Source organism: Equus asinus, chromosome 20 (assembly GCF_041296235.1).
Source record: "Equus asinus isolate D_3611 breed Donkey chromosome 20, EquAss-T2T_v2, whole genome shotgun sequence".
NCBI lineage: Eukaryota > Metazoa > Chordata > Mammalia > Perissodactyla > Equidae > Equus > Equus asinus.
In genome coordinates, this window is record NC_091809.1 from 20,007,897 (window position 1) to 20,025,655 (window position 17,759).

Sequence of the window (17,759 nt, forward strand, 5' to 3'; positions counted from 1 at the left end):
AGCATTGCAGAAATTCCCTATTCTCAATTTTGAAGCGTTGAATCCCCTTCATTTCATCCCGTCAATTAATGCTTCTAGTGAGTTTACCAGGATTCAGCATTGATAAAACAAGCTCCAACCCTGACTTAGCACTGTTTTCTAATTTTAACTACCCAATTTGTTTGTTTGTTTGTTTTTGGTGAGGAAGATTAGCCCTGAGCTAACTTCTGCCAATCCTCCTCTTTTTTTTTGCTGAGGAAGACTGGCCCTGAGCTAATATCCGTGCCCATCTTCCTGTACTTTATATGTGGGACACCTACCACAGCATGGCGTTCCAAGTGGTGCCATGTCCGCACCCAGGATCCAAATCAGTGAACCCCAGCCGCTGAAGCGGAACGTGGGCACTTAACTGCTGCGCCACCGGAGGGGCCCCCCAGTTTCTATTTTCACGCCCCCAGATCCTGCCTGAATTTTAACTGAATCTTTTTTCTTTCTTCCTCCTTTGTGCTAGCTCCAGATCTTGAAGATCCTCCCCCCGCCCCCCACCCCTTCCCTCTCTGGAGTTTCTCCAGCCTGGACCTGAGGCACCCCTGAGGCCACAGATCTTTCCATCTTTGCTCACCTCTCTGCAGTAGGTTTGTTCTGCCCGCTTCTTGTCCCTGCTGCGCAGTAATCAGTTACTTGCTTCCCCACTTGAGTCTTGGCAACAGTTTTAGGAGATGGCTTATTTATACAAAAGGAGAAACAGGCTGTAGCAATTTATTGGAGACGCCTACCTTGGTGGAGTCGGGCTTAGAGCTCACGTTACAAGGTGGGCGTGGATGTCTCTTGTGCTCCTGCATGCTCACCTCGCCCAGGTAAACGCCCTCACCTTGACGCTGGGCCTCCTAACTTTCTGGCTCACGTATTGTAAAAGAAGGACCACAAAATGCTAACTTCGACTTTTCTGGGTCCTGCCGTGAACTTTCTTGGCTCTGTAACAAGAAAAAACATTTCTGGCAGAATGATCAGGTTCTGGGTTGACGGTCAAGGACTGAACATTCCCTGATTCATCGATGGGACAAAAAGTTTGAGGGTGTTACCAAGGTTTACAGTGGACAAGTGGAAAAATGGGATTACTATTATTTGAGGTTGAGAAGGTGGAGTCTGGCGTTTGATTTGTGCCATTTTAAAGAGTTTATAAAACATCCTAGTGAGGAGAGAATATCTCATTCCATCTGGAATTCAGGGTAGAGGTGTGGGGCTGTGGACGGAAATTTGAGTCAAGTGTGTAAATAGAACTTAAACCGGCGAGATTCGCTGCCACCACAGAATGACTTTAAGACGAAAAGAGGCCTGAGAACTAAGTCCTGGGCCATTTGAAAAATTAAAAGTTGGGGAAACGCGCTCGAACGTCAGATTTCACCTGGGCACCGCCGCCATACCGCTCCAAGCTTTGAGAACTACATTTCCCAGAAGCCTTCGCAATCCCGTTTCCGAGTTATAGGCAGCCTGTGCAGTCCCGCGAGACTTAGAAGGCGGAAGTGAAGCGGAAGCCATTACTCAGGGGAGGCTATTGCCGCTGTACACATGGGCTGAGGAGAGGTCTGCAGTGGCTTCTTCCGAGCTGTTGGGGACCCTTCGGTTTCCCGCGGCAGAGCGGACTTTCTGTATGAACTTCTCGTTCATTGGGCGGCAGCTTCCGTGACCTCCGCTCCTCCCGGTGCTAACCTCAGTCGTGTAAGCCCCGCTTGCCTCGGTTAACCCTTTCCCCCCCGTCTTCCTGAGGACCGGAGAGGCCCAGAAGGCGGGGACGGGGACCTGGGACCGGGAAGCAAGGCGGCCAGGCGGGGAGTTTTAGACCCTCTGATCAGCGAAGTGAAACGCTGATGACGCGAGGATTGAAATTTAGGACCGCTGTGTTTAGCGACGAGGGGGAGGCACTGATGATCTGGTAAAAAAAAAAAAAAAAAAAAAAAACCCTCAGACTCCTTGGGGTGGGGACGGAAAAGCCCGGCTGACGTGAGTTCAGGACATTTTAGTGGGTCAGCAATTGGAGACGGCAAAGGTAAACTTCGTTTTGCTTTTTGGTCAATTTCGTCACATTAATAGAGGCACTCTGGTTTTCTTTCTGTTCGCAGTTGTGTCGAATGCCTTTTGTATTTAAACTTTTCGACGCACTCATCTTTTTTTATATACCTTAGTTGACTTTCGTGTAAATAGCTTATAACTAGATTTAGAAATTCACTGCAACGTTGTTATGTAACTTGAGTTAGTCCACTAATGTTTACTGTGATTACTAATATTTTGTAATATTTTGCATTGATTTTTACCATCATATTTGGTGCTTTCTGTTTATCCTTTTCCTTTCAAATATTTTTATTGGGATATAGGACATATTTGCAAAAAAAGGTCAACAGTAAATTGCAAATCCACAAACTAGGCCAAGAAAGAAAAGGTTATGAAACCTTAGAAACCTGTATGCTCCTTTTTTTTTTCTTTTTTTTTTTTTGAGGAAGATTAGCCCTGACCTAACTTCTGCCAATCCTCCTCTTTTTGCTGAGGCAGACTGGCCCTGAGCTAACATCCGTACCCATCTTCCTCTACTTTATACGTGGGACCCCTACCACAGCATGGCCTGCCAAGCAGTGCCATGTCTGCACCTGGGATCCAACTGGAGAACCCGGTTGCTGAAGCAGAACGCGCGAACTTAACCATTGTGCCACCGGGCCAGCCCTTTAAGTATTATGACTTATTTGACGTGAGAATTATTTAGGACATTTTCTTTTAATTTACATTCCTGTGACATTTTTCTGGTTATCCTTTGCTGACTTCATTGCACTGTGTTCAGAGATTGACACCATTTCCTGAGACGTATATTGTGCCTGATGTGGTTGGATTTTATAGTTAGGAAACACTGTTTCATCCTGTTCAGTCTTTGTATAGTTACATCCCCATGACATACTCATTTTATAACTGGAAATTTGTATCTTTGGACCATCTTCACCATTTTGCCCCTCCCACTACCACACACACACCTTAGGCAGCCACCAGTCTGTTCTCTGTGTCTATGAGCTTGTTTGTTTTTTTTTGGCTCTACACATAAGTGAGAACATATGATATTTATCTTTTTGTCTCTGTGACTTATTTCACTTATTATAATGCCTCAGAGTCCATCCATGTTGTCACAAATGGCAAGATTTCATTCATTTTTGTGGCTGAATAATATTCCATTGTGTGTATCTATGTACCGCATTTTCTTTATCCATTCATCAGTTGATGGACACCTGGGTTGTTTCCATGTCTTGGCTGATGTAAATAACACCACAGTGAACTTGGAGTGCATATATCTTTTCAAATTAATCTTTTTGTTTTCTTCAGATATATACCCAGAAGTGAAATTGTTGGATCATATGGCAGTTTAGTTTTTATTTTTTTTTTAAAGATTTTATTTTTTTCCTTTTTCTCCCCAAAGCTCCCCAGTACATAGTTGTATATTCTTCGTTGTGAGTCCTAGTTGTGGCATGTGGGACGCTGCCTCAGCGTGGTTTGATGAGTAGTGCCATGTCCGCGCCCAGGATTCGAACCAACGAAACACTGGGCCGCCTGCAGCGGAGCGCGCGAACTTAACCACTCAGCCACAGGGCCAGCCCCTCGGTTTTTAATTTTTTAAGGAACCTCCATATTGTTTTCCATAGTGGCTGCACCGATGTACATTCCCACCAACAGTGCACAAGGATACCGTTTTCTCTACAGCTTGCCAACACTTGTTACTTCTTGTCTTTTTGATAGTTTCTAACATATGTGAGTGGATATCTCGTTGTTATTTTGCTTTGCATTTCCCTGATGATTAGTACTGTTGAGCATCTCTTAATGTACCTATTGACCATCTATATGTCTTCTTTGACACAATGTCTTAGATCCTCTGCCAATTTTTAAATCAGATTGTTTGTTATTTTGCTATTGTGTTGTATGAGTTTGTTATATACTTTGGATATTACCACATATCAGATATATGATTTGCAAATGTTTTCTTCCATTCAGTAGGTTGCCTTTTCATTTCGTTGAGGGTTTCCTTTGCTGTGGAGAAGGTTTTAGTTTGTTGTGGTCCCACTTGTTTATTTTTCCTTTTAGTGCCTTGACTTTTAGTGTCAAATCCAAAAAATCATTGCCAAGACTGATGTCAGGGAGCTAACCTGCTATGTTTTCTTCTGGGAGTTTTATGATGTCAGGTCTTACGTTCAAGTCTTTAATCCATTTTGAGTTACTTTTTGTGTTTAGAGTAAGATAGTGGTTCACTTTCATTCTTTTGCATGTGGCTGTCCAGTTTTCCAACATTGTTTATTGAAGAGACTGTCTTTCCCCTGTTGTATATTTGTATTCTTTGTCATACATTAATCAACTGTATATGCCTGGGTTTATTTCTGGACTCTCAGTTCTGTTCCATCAATCTATGTGTCTGTTTTTATGCCAACCTATTCATTTTTCTAATGATGTTATTTGATGACTGGAGATTTTTAATTTTGGTGGAGTCTAATTTATTTTTTTGTTTGTTTAATTCTATTTGTGTCTGGTCTTTTTTTTTTTAAAGATTTTATTTTTTTCCATTTTCTCCCCAAAGCCCCCAGTACATAGTTGTATATTCTTAGTTGTGGGTCCTTCTAGTTGTGGCATGTGGGATGCCACCTCAGCGTGGCTCAATGAGCGGTGCCATGTCCATGCCCAGGATTCAAACTGCCGAAACACTGGGCCACCTGCAGCGGAGCACACAAACTTAACGACTCGACCATGGGGCCAGCCCCTGTGTCCAGTCTTACAATTCTGTTGTGTACTCTAGGTCATGAAAAAAGTCACTTTGTATTTTATTTTCTGGTGTCTGATTCATCTCAAAAAGGTTTTTAAATTTCAAATTAATTTTTGTGTATGCTGTGATAATAGAGATCAAAGTGTCTTTTTTTCCATTGAGTTCTTTTGACACCATTTATTAAAAAGACTGCTTTCCCTATTGAATTGCTTTGTTCCCTTATTGAAGATCATTTGACTGTGCATCTGTAGGTCTGTTTCTAACTCTGCTCTGTTCCATTGACTTATTTGTTTATACTTATTCGAATGCTTGTTCATGACTATGGTAAAGTTAGTAGATATGAATTCTCTGTTTTTCTTTCTTAACTTTGTTCTGGCTCTTTTAGATCTTTTGCATTTTGATACAATTTTAGATTTGGTTTTCAATTTCTAGAAAACAGCTTGGTGGGGTTTTGATACAGACTGTGTTGTATCTGCAGATGAATTTGGAGAGTGACTAGCTTAATATTATCGACCCTTGCAGTTCATGGAAATAATATTCCTCCCCACTTGTTTAGGTCTTTAATTTCTTTCAGCAGTGTTTTACAGTTTTTATTGTCAAGGTCTTATAGTACAGCTTTTGACTTATTTCAAGGTGTTTTATGTATTTTCTGCTATCATAAATGGAGTTATTTTTTTTGTTTCATTTTCTAGTTCTTTGTTGAGTGTACATTATTTCAGTTGTGGTTACTATGAAATGAAAGTAAGGCTGTTTCCTGAAAGTAAGGTTAATAGTAAGACAGTTGATTCAGAAAAACTTTTACATGGTTTGGGAGGTTGAAAGATTGGATTGCTTAGTGTGCTGTTAGTTAGTGTAGATGCTCGTTTAAGGTTAGTGTCTTTGAGTTTCAGAAGCTTCCAGTGTGACTGACTTGTGTGTAGGCTGGTCCCAAGTACCTTCATTGAGGAGGCAGGTGGTTGGAATCATCTAGATCTGGTCTTTTGCTCATTAGGGGTGATACTAGGCAGAAGGTAAGGGAATTTGGACAAATTGTAGAAGTGATGGATTGTGATGAATCTTAGCTGGATAGGTGTTGTAGTGAGAAGAGATAGAAGATGATGGAAGCATGGATGGTCTGGAACTATAAAGTGGGAGAGTTAACGTGTGAAGAATGTTGTGTAGGAAGTTTTGTCCCCAGAGCAGATTTCTGAATCATTGTGAAGTGAAGCTGATTCTGATGATGACAAGGCCTGGTCTTTTGGCCTCTGGATACGTGTGTTGGTGTAGAGTGTGGGGTCAAAGAGCATTGGAGACTGGAATATGTGGTCTTAGATGGGCCATCCTCATGGATACTAGGATCATTGTCTTCAAGTTGAAAAGCAGAACAGAAGTCTGGGACCAGAATGTTTAATAAGTCAGGGAGTTTAACAGAGTTTTTCTTGGTGACCGACTTGGGAGAGTGAATCTGAATCTTACTTGAGGCAGGTCAGGGATCTCCACCACATTTCCTGGAGGCTTTACCTAAGTAAGATAAAGGCCCAAGATCAGATGGAACTTGCTGCTTAAAAGAGAAGATACTGGAAAACAAAAGTCAGAATTGTCTTGTGAGTAGGAGAGAGAGAAAGCCTTTGACTATGCCTAGTAGTCTTTTCTCATTTATTATAGATGCCTGCTCGAAGACTTCCGTGACGGCAAGAGAGTAGCTTCCTACTGCCAGTGCCCTGTTGTTAAGGCAAATTTACTATCATTCTCACGGGATGGCAGCTCTTGATCTGTCTCCCACATGTGGTAAGTTCTTGGGTTGATGAATGCCCTCAGAAATCAAGCTTAAGTGGCCTGCCAGTTCACTGAGGTGTCAAGGGTGTGCGCAGCCAGAGGGAGGACTGCCAGGGGTGTTGGATGAACTGAAAAGCAGTGGATGGGAACTCCTGGGAGCCCCTCAGGTGACTGTATCTGATTCAGGGTTTTTGTGAGTTTGGGTAGGGGAGGGAGTGTGTGTATTTGGTGTGTAAGAAAAGACACAAGTAATGGGTAACCCTGCACTGTCCTATTTATTTAATAAATGTAAGCAGATTAACAGCTTTACTTGTTGGAGCTTTAATTACTTAACTCATAAGTTGAAGAAATGTATCATGTTCTTTATGGATGTGTAAGCCCTGCACCCTTTTTCCTGTCCTTAAGTGAAACAGGGATATTCTGGCTTGTTACAAAACATTGTGTGTGTGTCTGTGTCTGTGTCTGTGTCTGTGTGTATTGATTTAGGATGTGCACTGCATGCTCGTAGTGTGAGCATGCTGATTTGTGAGTGTCAGGCAGGCTTTAATCTTCATGGATCCTGTCTTCTCTAGCTCTGTCCACCCAAGACCCTGCCTGTCTCCAAGAGTCAGAAATTCCTCTTCCTTCAAAAGATCGTTCCTGTCCCCAGGGTGTGGACCTGTTTGCTTGCAATGGCCTGGAGCCGCATATGCCAACCAGTGTTGGTTCCCAGGTACACCAAGATCTCAGAGCCTCTGAGGGTGGGAGAGGTACTTCCCTAGGATGCCCCGAATATCACATGTTAGAATTGTTTTAGATCTTCATTCAGGCTGATTGATGCCTGATCAGGGCAGAAGAGAAAGAGCCAAAGAATGTTACAAGGCTGTCCTGGTTTCATGATTGTTAGGGGAAATGACTTAATGTGCCAGATGTTTCTCTTAGAGTGCTCAGCCCAGACCAGAAGTGGAGAGAGTTTTGGTCCCATGTCACAGTTGCATTTGACAAGGAGATGAGGTGCAATCACATCATAGGTTAGAGTCTGAAGACTGACTTCTAGAGTAAATGGTGGGACCCCAGAACTCCATCTGAAAATGCTGTGTTTAAAGTCTCTCATGCTGAGTCCTGAGCCTCAGCCATCTGTGAACACATAAGCTGGTTTCTCACTGACCTCAAATGTGTGTGGTGTTTCAGGAATCAGTGACTTTCCAGGATGTTGCTGTGGACTTTACTGAGAAGGAGTGGCCCTTGCTGGATTCTTCTCAGAGAAAACTGTACAAAGATGTAATGTTGGAGAACTATAGCAACCTCGCCTCAGTGGGTAAGGCTGGCATCATCTATTCATTCATGTCAGATGTTTTTGAGTACTTCCTGTGACCCAGAAACTGGGAATTTGGAACACAATTGTGAACAAGTTGACCTGGTGCCCACCCTCATGGGATATCCCCATGACCTGTCCATTGCGTTGACCATGGAAGTTAAATGTGTCTGAGCTTGAGCATAGATTTCTGAGTTAAGTCCTCATTCCTCTAAACAGCAAAATGTGTGGGTATTTGTGTTTTTGTGTTTTATGAAAGCCTTTCACTGTGTTCCTTAGAAATTTGGCACCATCATTTTGCTGCTCCTACGTCAGACTGGTCCATCTTCCGAGCACTGAAGACCAAAGCACTGACCCCAGTCTATGGGAAGGGGGTGTCTTCTGCACACTCCTCCCTTAGCATGTGTTTTTCTCCATGAGTAGGGTGTCAGGTGGGCAAACCCAGCCTCATCTCCCACTTGGAGCAAGAAGAGGAGCTGAGGACAGAGGAGAGAGGACTTCACCGAGGCTCTTGTCCCGGTAAGCACCAGGCACATGCGAGTGTTTCTGAATATCTCTGTCTAGTGATTGGGGTGGAGGGAGATCCATTAGGAAATGTCACCAGGGAAATTTGAAAATTCATTCTCTTTCACTGCCCCTTCATTCTCTCACAAGTCCTTTGGTCTCGATGTCCCTTCATCTTTACCTATAGTTAATGTCAATTACCGCACATAGTTACAAAATTTTGTGCGTGTGTGATGAGAATTTTTAAGGTTTACTCTCAGCAACTTTCAAATACGCAGTACAATGTTATTAACTATAGCCATCAGGCTGTACTTTATATCCCTAGGACTTATTTATTTTATAACTGGAAGTTTCTACCTTTTGACCCCCTTCACCAATTTCACCCACCCTCCACACTCCCCCACCTCTGACAACCATCAGTCTGTTCTCTGTATCTGTGAGCTTGGTTTTGCTTTGTTTTTTTTAAGATTCCACATATAAGTGAGATCATTCAGTACTTGTCTTTCTCTGTCTGACTTATTGCACTTAGCATAGTATGCCCTCAAGTTCCATCCATTTTGTCAGAAATGACAGGATGTCCTCCTTTTTTACGGCTGAATAATATTCCATTCTTTATATATACCACATTTTCTTTTTCCATTTATCTTTCAAAGGACACTTATGTTGTTTCCATATCTTGGCTACTGTAAATAATGCTACCAGGAACGTGAGGGTGCAGATATCTTTTTGAGTTACTGTTTTTGTTTTCTTGGGATAAATACCCAGAAGTGGAATTGGTAGGCTTCATCTTTAAATGTCACATGTCCACATGGTCTCTTTCTCCCATTTCTCTGTACTTAACATTCCTGATCATATTCCTTCTGTCATTATCAACGTCAGTCTTTGAAAAATTACTTCTTAGTGAATTAACTTAAATATCCAACCCTGTCATTGCCAAGGGTAAATTTTTTACAGTCAAATTTTTCAGTCATTTTTACTCATGTTTGTGTTCTTTTCTTTCACATCAGCTTTCCTTCTTTAGGGTTAATATTTGCAAAGAAATCCACCTGTCTTTGTCACCGTCATCTCACCATTTTCTTTTTCCAGCAAGTTAGTAGTTTCTCAATTTGTTTCAGATTGGGAGACTCCATCTAAAACCAAATGGACAATTCTTGTGGAAGATATTTTTGGGAAGGAAACAACCAATGGTGTGACAATGGTAAGATTTCCTTGGGTTAATTCTGGATCTTCCATATTGGGAGAAGACTCAGATAGGCTAAGTTAGAGAAGCAGCTCAAGAACCAGGTGAGCGACGTCTTCAAGAGGAAGTAGTGTCAGAGACTCTTAAGTGTTACTAATTTGGGAAATAGTCCTAAAGCTAGCCCCAAACTTCCCCACTTAGAGTTCCAGTGAGTAAATATTTGTATAACTATGTCTCAGATATTGAGTGTTGGGGCTCAGTTCACATTTAAATGGTTAAGAAAGTGTAGGCATACCTCATTTTATTGCACTTTGCAGATACTGTGTGAAGGGCAAGACCCTCCACCACCAAAAAGATTACAACTCACTGGAGGTTCAGGTGATGGTTAGCATTTTTAGCAATATAGTATGTTTACATTAAGGTATGTACATTGTTTTATTTAGACATAATGCTATTGCATACTTAATAGACTACAGTATAGTGTAAACATAACTTTTATATGTACTGGGAAACCAAAAAATTCATGTGAGTTGCTTTATTGCAATATTTGCTTTATTGTGGTTGTCTGGAACCGTACCTACAGTATCTCTGGGGTAAATATATGTAAAAAGTTTTGTGAAAGAAGTTATACACGTGGGAGCCTTAGGGGCTAGCATTCACCTGTTCTACTTCATAGAGCCAAAATGGGGCAGGAACAGTACTTTTGCACTGCAAATTATAACACCAAAATTTGTGCTTCAATTTGTGTCAGTTTATTTGGGGATAACATAGGAGTGTAATCAATATGAGAAATGCCTTAGTTAGCACTCATCTCTTAATCAACAGGATAGAACTCATCTTGGAGAGAAATCCACTGGATATGCTCACCTGTTTGAAGTCTTCACCATGAGTGCTCATCTTACTCAGCCGATGGGGAGACACACTGTTAAGAGGCCCTATCACCGCCGGGACTGTGGGGTAGCTCTCAAGAACAGGTCACATCTAACTCAACATGTGAGCATTTACAATGGGAGAAAAATGCATGAATGTCATCAGTGCCAAAAAGCCTTCACCACGAGTGCTTCCCTTACCCGGCACAGGAGAATACACACAGGGGAGAAACCCTATGAATGCAGTGCTTGTGGGAAAGCTTTCAATGATCCCTCAGCCCTTAGGAGTCATGCGAGAACTCACCTCACAGAGAAGCCCTTTGACTGCAGTCAGTGTGGAAACGCATTCCGAACCCTATCTTCTCTGAAGATACACATGAGAGTTCACACTGGGGAGAGACCTTACAAGTGTGATGAGTGTGGGAAGGCGTATGGCAGGAGCTGCCACCTCATTGCACACAAACGAACACATACTGGAGAGAGACCCTATGAATGCGTCGACTGTGGGAAAGCTTTTCAGCATCCCTCACATCTCAAAGAGCATGTCAGGAATCACACTGGAGAGAAACCCTATGAATGCACACAGTGTGGAAAAGCCTTCAGATGGAAGTCTAACTTTAATTTGCACAAGAAGAACCACATGGTAGAGAAAACATACGAATGTAAAGAATGTGGGAAATCCTTTGGTGATCTCTTATCGCGGAGAAAACACATGAGAATTCATATTGTAAAGAAACCCGTTGAATGTAGACAGTGTGGGAAAGCGTTCAGAAACCAGTCTATCCTTAAGACACATATGAATTCTCACACTGGAGAGAAACCGTACGGGTGCGATCTCTGTGGAAAAGCTTTCAGCGCAAGCTCAAACCTAACCGCACACAGGAAAATACACACTCAAGAGAGACGCTATGAATGTGCTGCCTGTGGGAAAGTCTTTGGTGATTATTTATCCCGGAGGAGGCATATGAGCATTCATCTTGTAAAGAAACGCGTTGAATGTAGACAGTGTGGGAAAGCATTCAGAAACCAGTCAACCCTTAAGACACACATGAGAAGTCACACAGGAGAGAAGCCGTATGAGTGTGATCATTGTGGGAAAGCCTTCAGCATAGGCTCAAACCTTAATGTGCACAGGAGGATACACACTGGGGAGAAACCCTATGAATGCCTGGCCTGTGGGAAAGCCTTCAGTGATCATTCGTCCCTGCGGAGTCATGTGAAAACTCACCGGGGAGAGAAGCTGTTTGCATCATCCGTGTGGAAAAGGCTCCAGTGACACATCTTTAAGAGAAGCGCAAGAGCTCAGACTGAGAGGAAACCTCATAGGTGTCAGGAAGGCAAGAGAGCCTTGATGAACTTATCTTATTGGGCACAAAATAATACATGTAAATTGGGAGAAATCCAGTTTGTGTAATGAGTTGGAAAGATTTGAGTTTTTTTCTCATCACTTTGGAGATTCGTGAGAGCTCATCCTGGGGAAGAAGATGTCTATGTGGTGTGGAGAAGCTGTCATTATACATTCAGCTCTTGAAAAACATGAGAACTTGAGAGAAACTCTAGCCTAGTATTTAATGTCGAAATGGCTTTGACACTGTGTCTCATATTCTGGACACGTGAGTAAGCACAGTAGGGAGAATCTCTAAATTCACTGACTGGGCAAACCTTTTCTGCTCTCACACTGTCTTCCTTGTGAGAGAAATCATACTAAAGAGAAAAATCTATAAAAGTAAGAATGGGGGAAAGTCTGTAACAGGGGCTGGCAAACTATGGCCAGCTGTCTGGTTTTTTTTTTTACAGCTTGCAAGCTAAGAGTAGTTGTTAAATTTTCAAAGAAGACAACTGTGTGACAGACACCATGTAAGTGGTCCACAAAGCCTAAAATCACTATCTGGTCCTTAACAGAAAAACTTGGCCAAACTTTGGTCTTCAGCAGCATTTCTCATCTGGGGGTGATTTTGGTCCCCAGGGGACGTCTGGCTCTGTCTGGAGATGTTTTTGGTTGTTATAACTGGGGCAATGCTACTGGCATATAGTTGGAAGACATCAGGGATGCTGCTAAATATCCTACAATGCACAGGAGCCCACCACAACAAAGAATCATGTGCCCCAAAATGTTAGTCTTGCTGAGGTTGAGAAACCATGGCCTACAGCAATCCCTCAAGTTTTGAAAGGTGTGAGTACTCACACTAGGAGAAATTAAAACTTCAAAAATATAATCTGTGTAATTCTTTCAGGCAACACATGAGAACCCACACCGCAGACGGTCCATATGTAGGACAGTTTCAGCCATTGCCCCCTCAGTTGTGCATGGGAGAATTCACTTCTCAATGGGGTTTTCTAGTAAATATGATGCTCCTCTAAATAACCCTTATGCCTCATCACAAAAGGTTTGTATATAGTATTTTTACCATACCTTCATTCTTGATATATATTCATTTCCTTTTGGATAACTTCCTTGGCAACACACTGTTTAGAATGTGTTTTGTACTGTGTAACGTGGGTATTTTTAGTACCTATTTGTTACGAATATCTAATTCAAATGCATTGTGATCAGAGCATGATGTCTTCATCAGATGGATTCTTTGGAATGTTTTTGGCCTCCTGTCCAGCCAAGGGTGGCATGCACTTCTGGTTCCTTCCCCAATATCTCTTCTTCCATATCAAGAAAATCCAAGTTTTGTCAGATTAGTAAAGTGTGCTGCTTTTTAAAACCTTTTACAAGTTTTCTTGCAGCCTGTGCAGTCCATGTCCCACAGCCTGACCATTTGACAAATAAGCAGATGTCATTGTATGGGCTATGAGAAAGCTCTTGAAAAAGGGTTATTCTTACCTGGATTCGTTTGGTTTTTTTCTTTCTTTTTTTCTAGATTGGCGCCTGAGCTAACAACTGTTGCCAATCTTTTGGGGTTTTTTTCTGCTTTTTCTCCCCAAATCCCCCCAGTACATATTTCTATATTTTAGTTGTGGGTCCTTCTGGTTGTGGCATGTGGGACACTGCCTCAACGTGCCCTGACAAGCAGTGTCATGTCCTCACCCAGGATCCAAACCAATAAAACGCAGGGCTGCCGAAGTGGAATGCGCAAACTTAACCACTCGGCCACGGGGCCGGCCCCTATTTTTTCTTTTTTGCTCTTCCCCCTACATCTCACCTTGCAAGGAGATTCAGCACTTAGTGTTAAAAGATCAATCTTGTGATGAAGAGGATACAAGCCACAGGCTAAGGAGGATACTGCAGAAAAATCGCAATGATCCTGGCCCCCACAGTGGCTTATTGGAGTGTCTGCACTAGCCCTGGATTTCTTATTTCCAGACTTCCTATAACATGAGAAAAAATAAAACTATTGGTTTAAGCTGCTTTGAGTATTTCATTGTTTATCTGTTTACTAATTGTTTTATTGGTGGTGGGGCCGTTTTGCTATACCCAGCTGGTTGCTGTCTGTAACCCATGCACTTGTCATTAGTGAGGTCTTATAACTGCTACATGTGTGAGTATCATCTGCTTATAGTTTCAGTTGTTGGATATGGGTTTTTAAATTGTGTAAACCAAGTTTTTAAATTGTATTTCAAATCTCTGATGTACTTAAACGTTTAAACACTTATTTTCTTGGCTTGAATTGAAAGAAGTATATTAGTTTTCACAAAAGCCCTAAGAAGCGGGTACCACCAGTGTCTCCCTTTTACATATGGAGAATTGAAGACTGAGGCAAGTTTAGGTTACTTGTGTGAAATTAACCTATTAACAAGTAGTTGTGCTTGCGTCTGAGTCCATCCTCTTATGTCAGGCCCAGTTCTATGTCCTGAGTCTAGTGGTGAATCAGGATTTTTGCCCTCCTGGTGCTTACATTCTACTTGGAGGTGAGGCACCTGATAAACAAATGGGTAAATACTGTATATCAGATGATGGTCAGTGCAATGGGGGAAAGTTAACTGAGGTGATGATAGGGAATATGGGGGTTCAGCAGAGCTATTGGATGAATCAGAAAAGCCTTTCGTTTAAGGGGACATTTGAACAGAGATGCAAATGAACTGCAAGCGTGCGCCATATTGTAATCGGGGGAATAGCAGCCTCAGCAGTCTGAAGGTCATGAAAAAGAATTGTGGTTGGGGCAGCCATGCAGTAGCAAATGGGTTGGTGTGACTCAAGTGGAGCAATCTTGGAAGTTGCAGTTAATGATGAAATCAGAGCTGTAACAGGGTCTTGATCCTGGGAGTGTCTTGTGGGTTAAATGGAAGGACATTGCCTTTCACGTTCAGTGTAGTAGGAAGTCATTGGAGAGTTTTCAACACAGAAGTGACAGTTATTCAATTTCTGTTTTGAAAGTGTCATAGTGGCTTCTGGGTTGATAGGCTAAAGAGGGACAAGGTGCAAACAGAAACTTGCTAACAAGCCATTGCAAATCTCAAGTCAGATTTATTGGTGCCTAGATTCTTAGCAATAGATGTGGTTTAAGAGTCACATTGATGAAGGGAGCTGTTGTTTCATTTTCACTTCCAGAAAGTTATCCTATGTATTAGCCCACGATTTATTTACCCTTTCTACTGCTGATGTACAGTTGTTCCCATTTTTCCCAGTTAATGAACAATGCTGCTTTAAGAAATTGTATAAATGCCTTCTGGAGCATTGGTGAGCTGTTCCAGGAGTGTGAAATTGCTGGGTTCTGAGGTCTCTGCATGTTCAACTTATCAGTATAACACGAAAGTTGTTTCTGCAGTGGTTGTGTAATGATGATCTTGAGTGTGTAGTAACATTTAAAACAGGTTTTACTGAAATGCAGAAAAGTGCTTAATTCATGTACAGCTAAATTATCACATGAACACATCCATGTACTCAGGCAAGAAAAAAACTATTTTAGTCTTTTCTGACTAAAAAAAAAAAAGGCATTTCTGATAATACCCCTTCTTGCCTCATCCAAATGACAAATCCTTCTCTACTCTCCACAGGTAACTGATATTCTGACCCTGACAACGTGCCTTGGGTTTTTTGTTTTTGAATCCTGTACAGATGGAACCATTCAGTATTTTTTCTTTTGTGTCTGTCTTAACTTGCCTGATATTTTTGTGAAATTTGTCCATATGGTTTTGAGTATCTCTAGTTGGTACGTTTTATTGTCTTCCATTGTTTGAATATTCCATAATTTATTAAGCCATTTGTGCTGATGACATTTGACTTTGTAGTTTGGGGCTATTGTGAATAATGCTGCTTTGAGCGTAGTTTCATATTTCTGATAATGCACAAGCATATATGTTTCTCTTGGCTGTATAACCTGGACTGAAATTGCTGGGTCATGTGGGATGTATATATTCATTTCTGTAGGTGATGGCAGTTTTCCAAAGTGGTGGTGAAAATTGGTTTTCCAGCAAGCTCTTTTATAGAGTTAGATAAGATGATACTAAAGTTGCCTGCCTTTTTCTTACTTAGTTTATATTCCAGATGTGAACCTTATGAATGGATATGTTTGTCAGATATTTTCTCACACTCTGTGGCTTTCCTCTTCGTGTTTTAATTGATATCTTTTGATGAAATGAGTTCATAATTTTAATGTCATCTAATCTTTATGGACAGCACTAGTCTGTTCCTGTGTGAGAAGTACTTGCCTAGCATGAAGGCAAGAAGCTATTACATTTTCTTTTACAAGTTTTATTGTGTTGGTATACACATTTAGATCTACAGTCCATCTGAAATGGATTTTTTTGTGTGTATTATGTGACGTAGGATTAAGATTTATTTTTTTCCAGATTGACCCAACATCATTTATTTTAAAAATAAATCTTTATTATTTGACATGTCATGTTTGTCATGTACTGGATTCCATTATGTATTTGTACTATTTCTGGACATTATTCTATTCTGGTCTGTTTTTCTCTTCATGTACCATGCCACGGGCTTTTATATTAAAACGGGCTTTATAGTTTCGATGTCTGGGAGGTCTAGTTCCCCTTTTGTTTTTTTTCTTTTTCAGTGTTTTCCGAGGTTTTCCTACTTTTTCTTTTTCTTTTCTTTTTTTTTTTTAATATGCACTTTCCTATTACCTTGTTCAGTTCCATAAAATTAGCTTGTTGGTATTTTATTGGCATTACCTTGAATTAAAAGTTAACTTGGGGAGACCTAACATCTCTATGATATTAAGTTGTCTTGTGCAAGAACAGGGAATGTCTTTCCCTTTGTTCCAGTCTACTTTAGTTTTTGTCAGGAATGTTTAAAAATTTTCCTTATACAAATTTTCTACATTCTTGTTAAGTTTTCCCTAAGTATTTAATCTTTTACTGTAAATGAAATTTTCTCTACTGATATGTCTTCTCTTCACAGTTTCTGTATATGGAAGCTACTAACTTTGTATCTTAATTTTGTAACTTGCTACTTCACTGAAATATTTTTTGAGTTTTATTATTGCTTTTCTGGGGTCTTTCAGGCATGCTACCATATCCTCGACAAATTGAGGTATCTTTACTTGTTTCCCAGTTCTTACACCTCTAGTTGTTTTTTTTACCTGTCTAATTGCATTGCCTAATACCCGTAATACAATGCTAAATAGTAGCAGAGATAATGGGCATCTTTGCTTTGTTCTACGGGTAATGCCCCTATTGTTTTCCATTAATTAAGATGTAGTTTTTTAGAACTAAGGTATATATTTATTTTATCATAGTGAGAGGGTAACCTGTATTCTTGAATGATTTATCATGAACGGGTGTTGAATTTCCTCAAAGTTTTTTTGGACATCTTTTGAAGAGGACCATGGTTCCTTTACTATTGTTTATTTATATAGTAATGATATTAATAAATTTCTCAGTATTCAACAAATGTTGCATTCCTGGAATGAATTTCACTTTGTCATGGTGTATTATCTTCTTAATGCGATTTTGGATTCTGTTTGTTAGTAATTTGTTTAGAATTTTGCATTTGTATTCATGAATGACAATCGGTCTGTAGTTTTCTTTGTACTGTCTTTCTCTGGCTTAGGTATTAGTATTATCTTTGCTCATAAGAGGAATTAGGAATTTTCTTTCCAGTGCTCTGGAATAATTTATACAGCCTTAGGACTATGTGGTGTTGGGAGATTTGGTAGAATTCTCTATGGAATCAGCTGGGCCAAATGCTTTTTAGTGGGCTATTTCCTTTGGAACTTTATTTCTTTTATGGAAATTGGTCTGTATGCTTTCTAACTTGAATATTGAGTCAATACTGGTAATCTGTATTTTCCTGGAAAATTGTCCATTTTGTCTAGTGTAGTTAGAGATTAGCAAAGTAATCTCATAACTTTTAAAATATTTTCTGATTCAATGGTCATTACTTATTTTTGTGTATTTGCTGTGTCTCTTTTCCTGGACCAAATGAGCTGATGATTTATTTGTTTGCTTTTCCTCCCAGAATAGAATTTTGACTAATTAGATCTATTG

The 17,759-nt window shown here is 40.7% G+C and overlaps 1 protein-coding gene across 2 annotated transcripts; it reads left to right on the forward strand.

Annotated features, from left to right (window-relative positions):
• The first annotated feature begins 1,489 nt into the window (after nucleotides 1–1,489).
• Nucleotides 1,490–16,146, forward strand: ZNF317 (zinc finger protein 317). 2 transcript variants are annotated; one of them, XM_070491911.1, is made up of 7 exons: nucleotides 1,490–1,698; nucleotides 6,407–6,529; nucleotides 7,090–7,229; nucleotides 7,688–7,814; nucleotides 8,235–8,330; nucleotides 9,431–9,513; nucleotides 10,321–16,146. In XM_070491911.1, exons 2-7 carry the CDS (start codon nucleotides 6,499–6,501, stop codon nucleotides 11,638–11,640), a joined length of 1,797 nt encoding a protein of 598 aa, XP_070348012.1. In that variant the 5' UTR covers nucleotides 1,490–1,698; nucleotides 6,407–6,498; the 3' UTR covers nucleotides 11,641–16,146. The 2 variants fall into 2 exon arrangements, with proteins under 2 accessions (XP_070348012.1, XP_070348011.1); XM_070491910.1 differs by having other exon boundaries at nucleotides 1,492–2,026.
• The last annotated feature ends 1,613 nt before the right edge of the window (nucleotides 16,147–17,759 follow it).

Coding starts and splice junctions, on each gene's coding strand:
- ZNF317 (XM_070491911.1), top strand. CDS start 6,499: ATGGCAGCTCTTGATCTGTCTCCCACATGTG. Junction 7,230..7,687: donor CAACCAGTGTTGGTTCCCAG/GTACACCAAGAT, acceptor GTGGTGTTTCAG/GAATCAGTGACTTTCCAGGA. Junction 7,815..8,234: donor TAGCAACCTCGCCTCAGTGG/GTAAGGCTGGCA, acceptor CTCCATGAGTAG/GGTGTCAGGTGGGCAAACCC.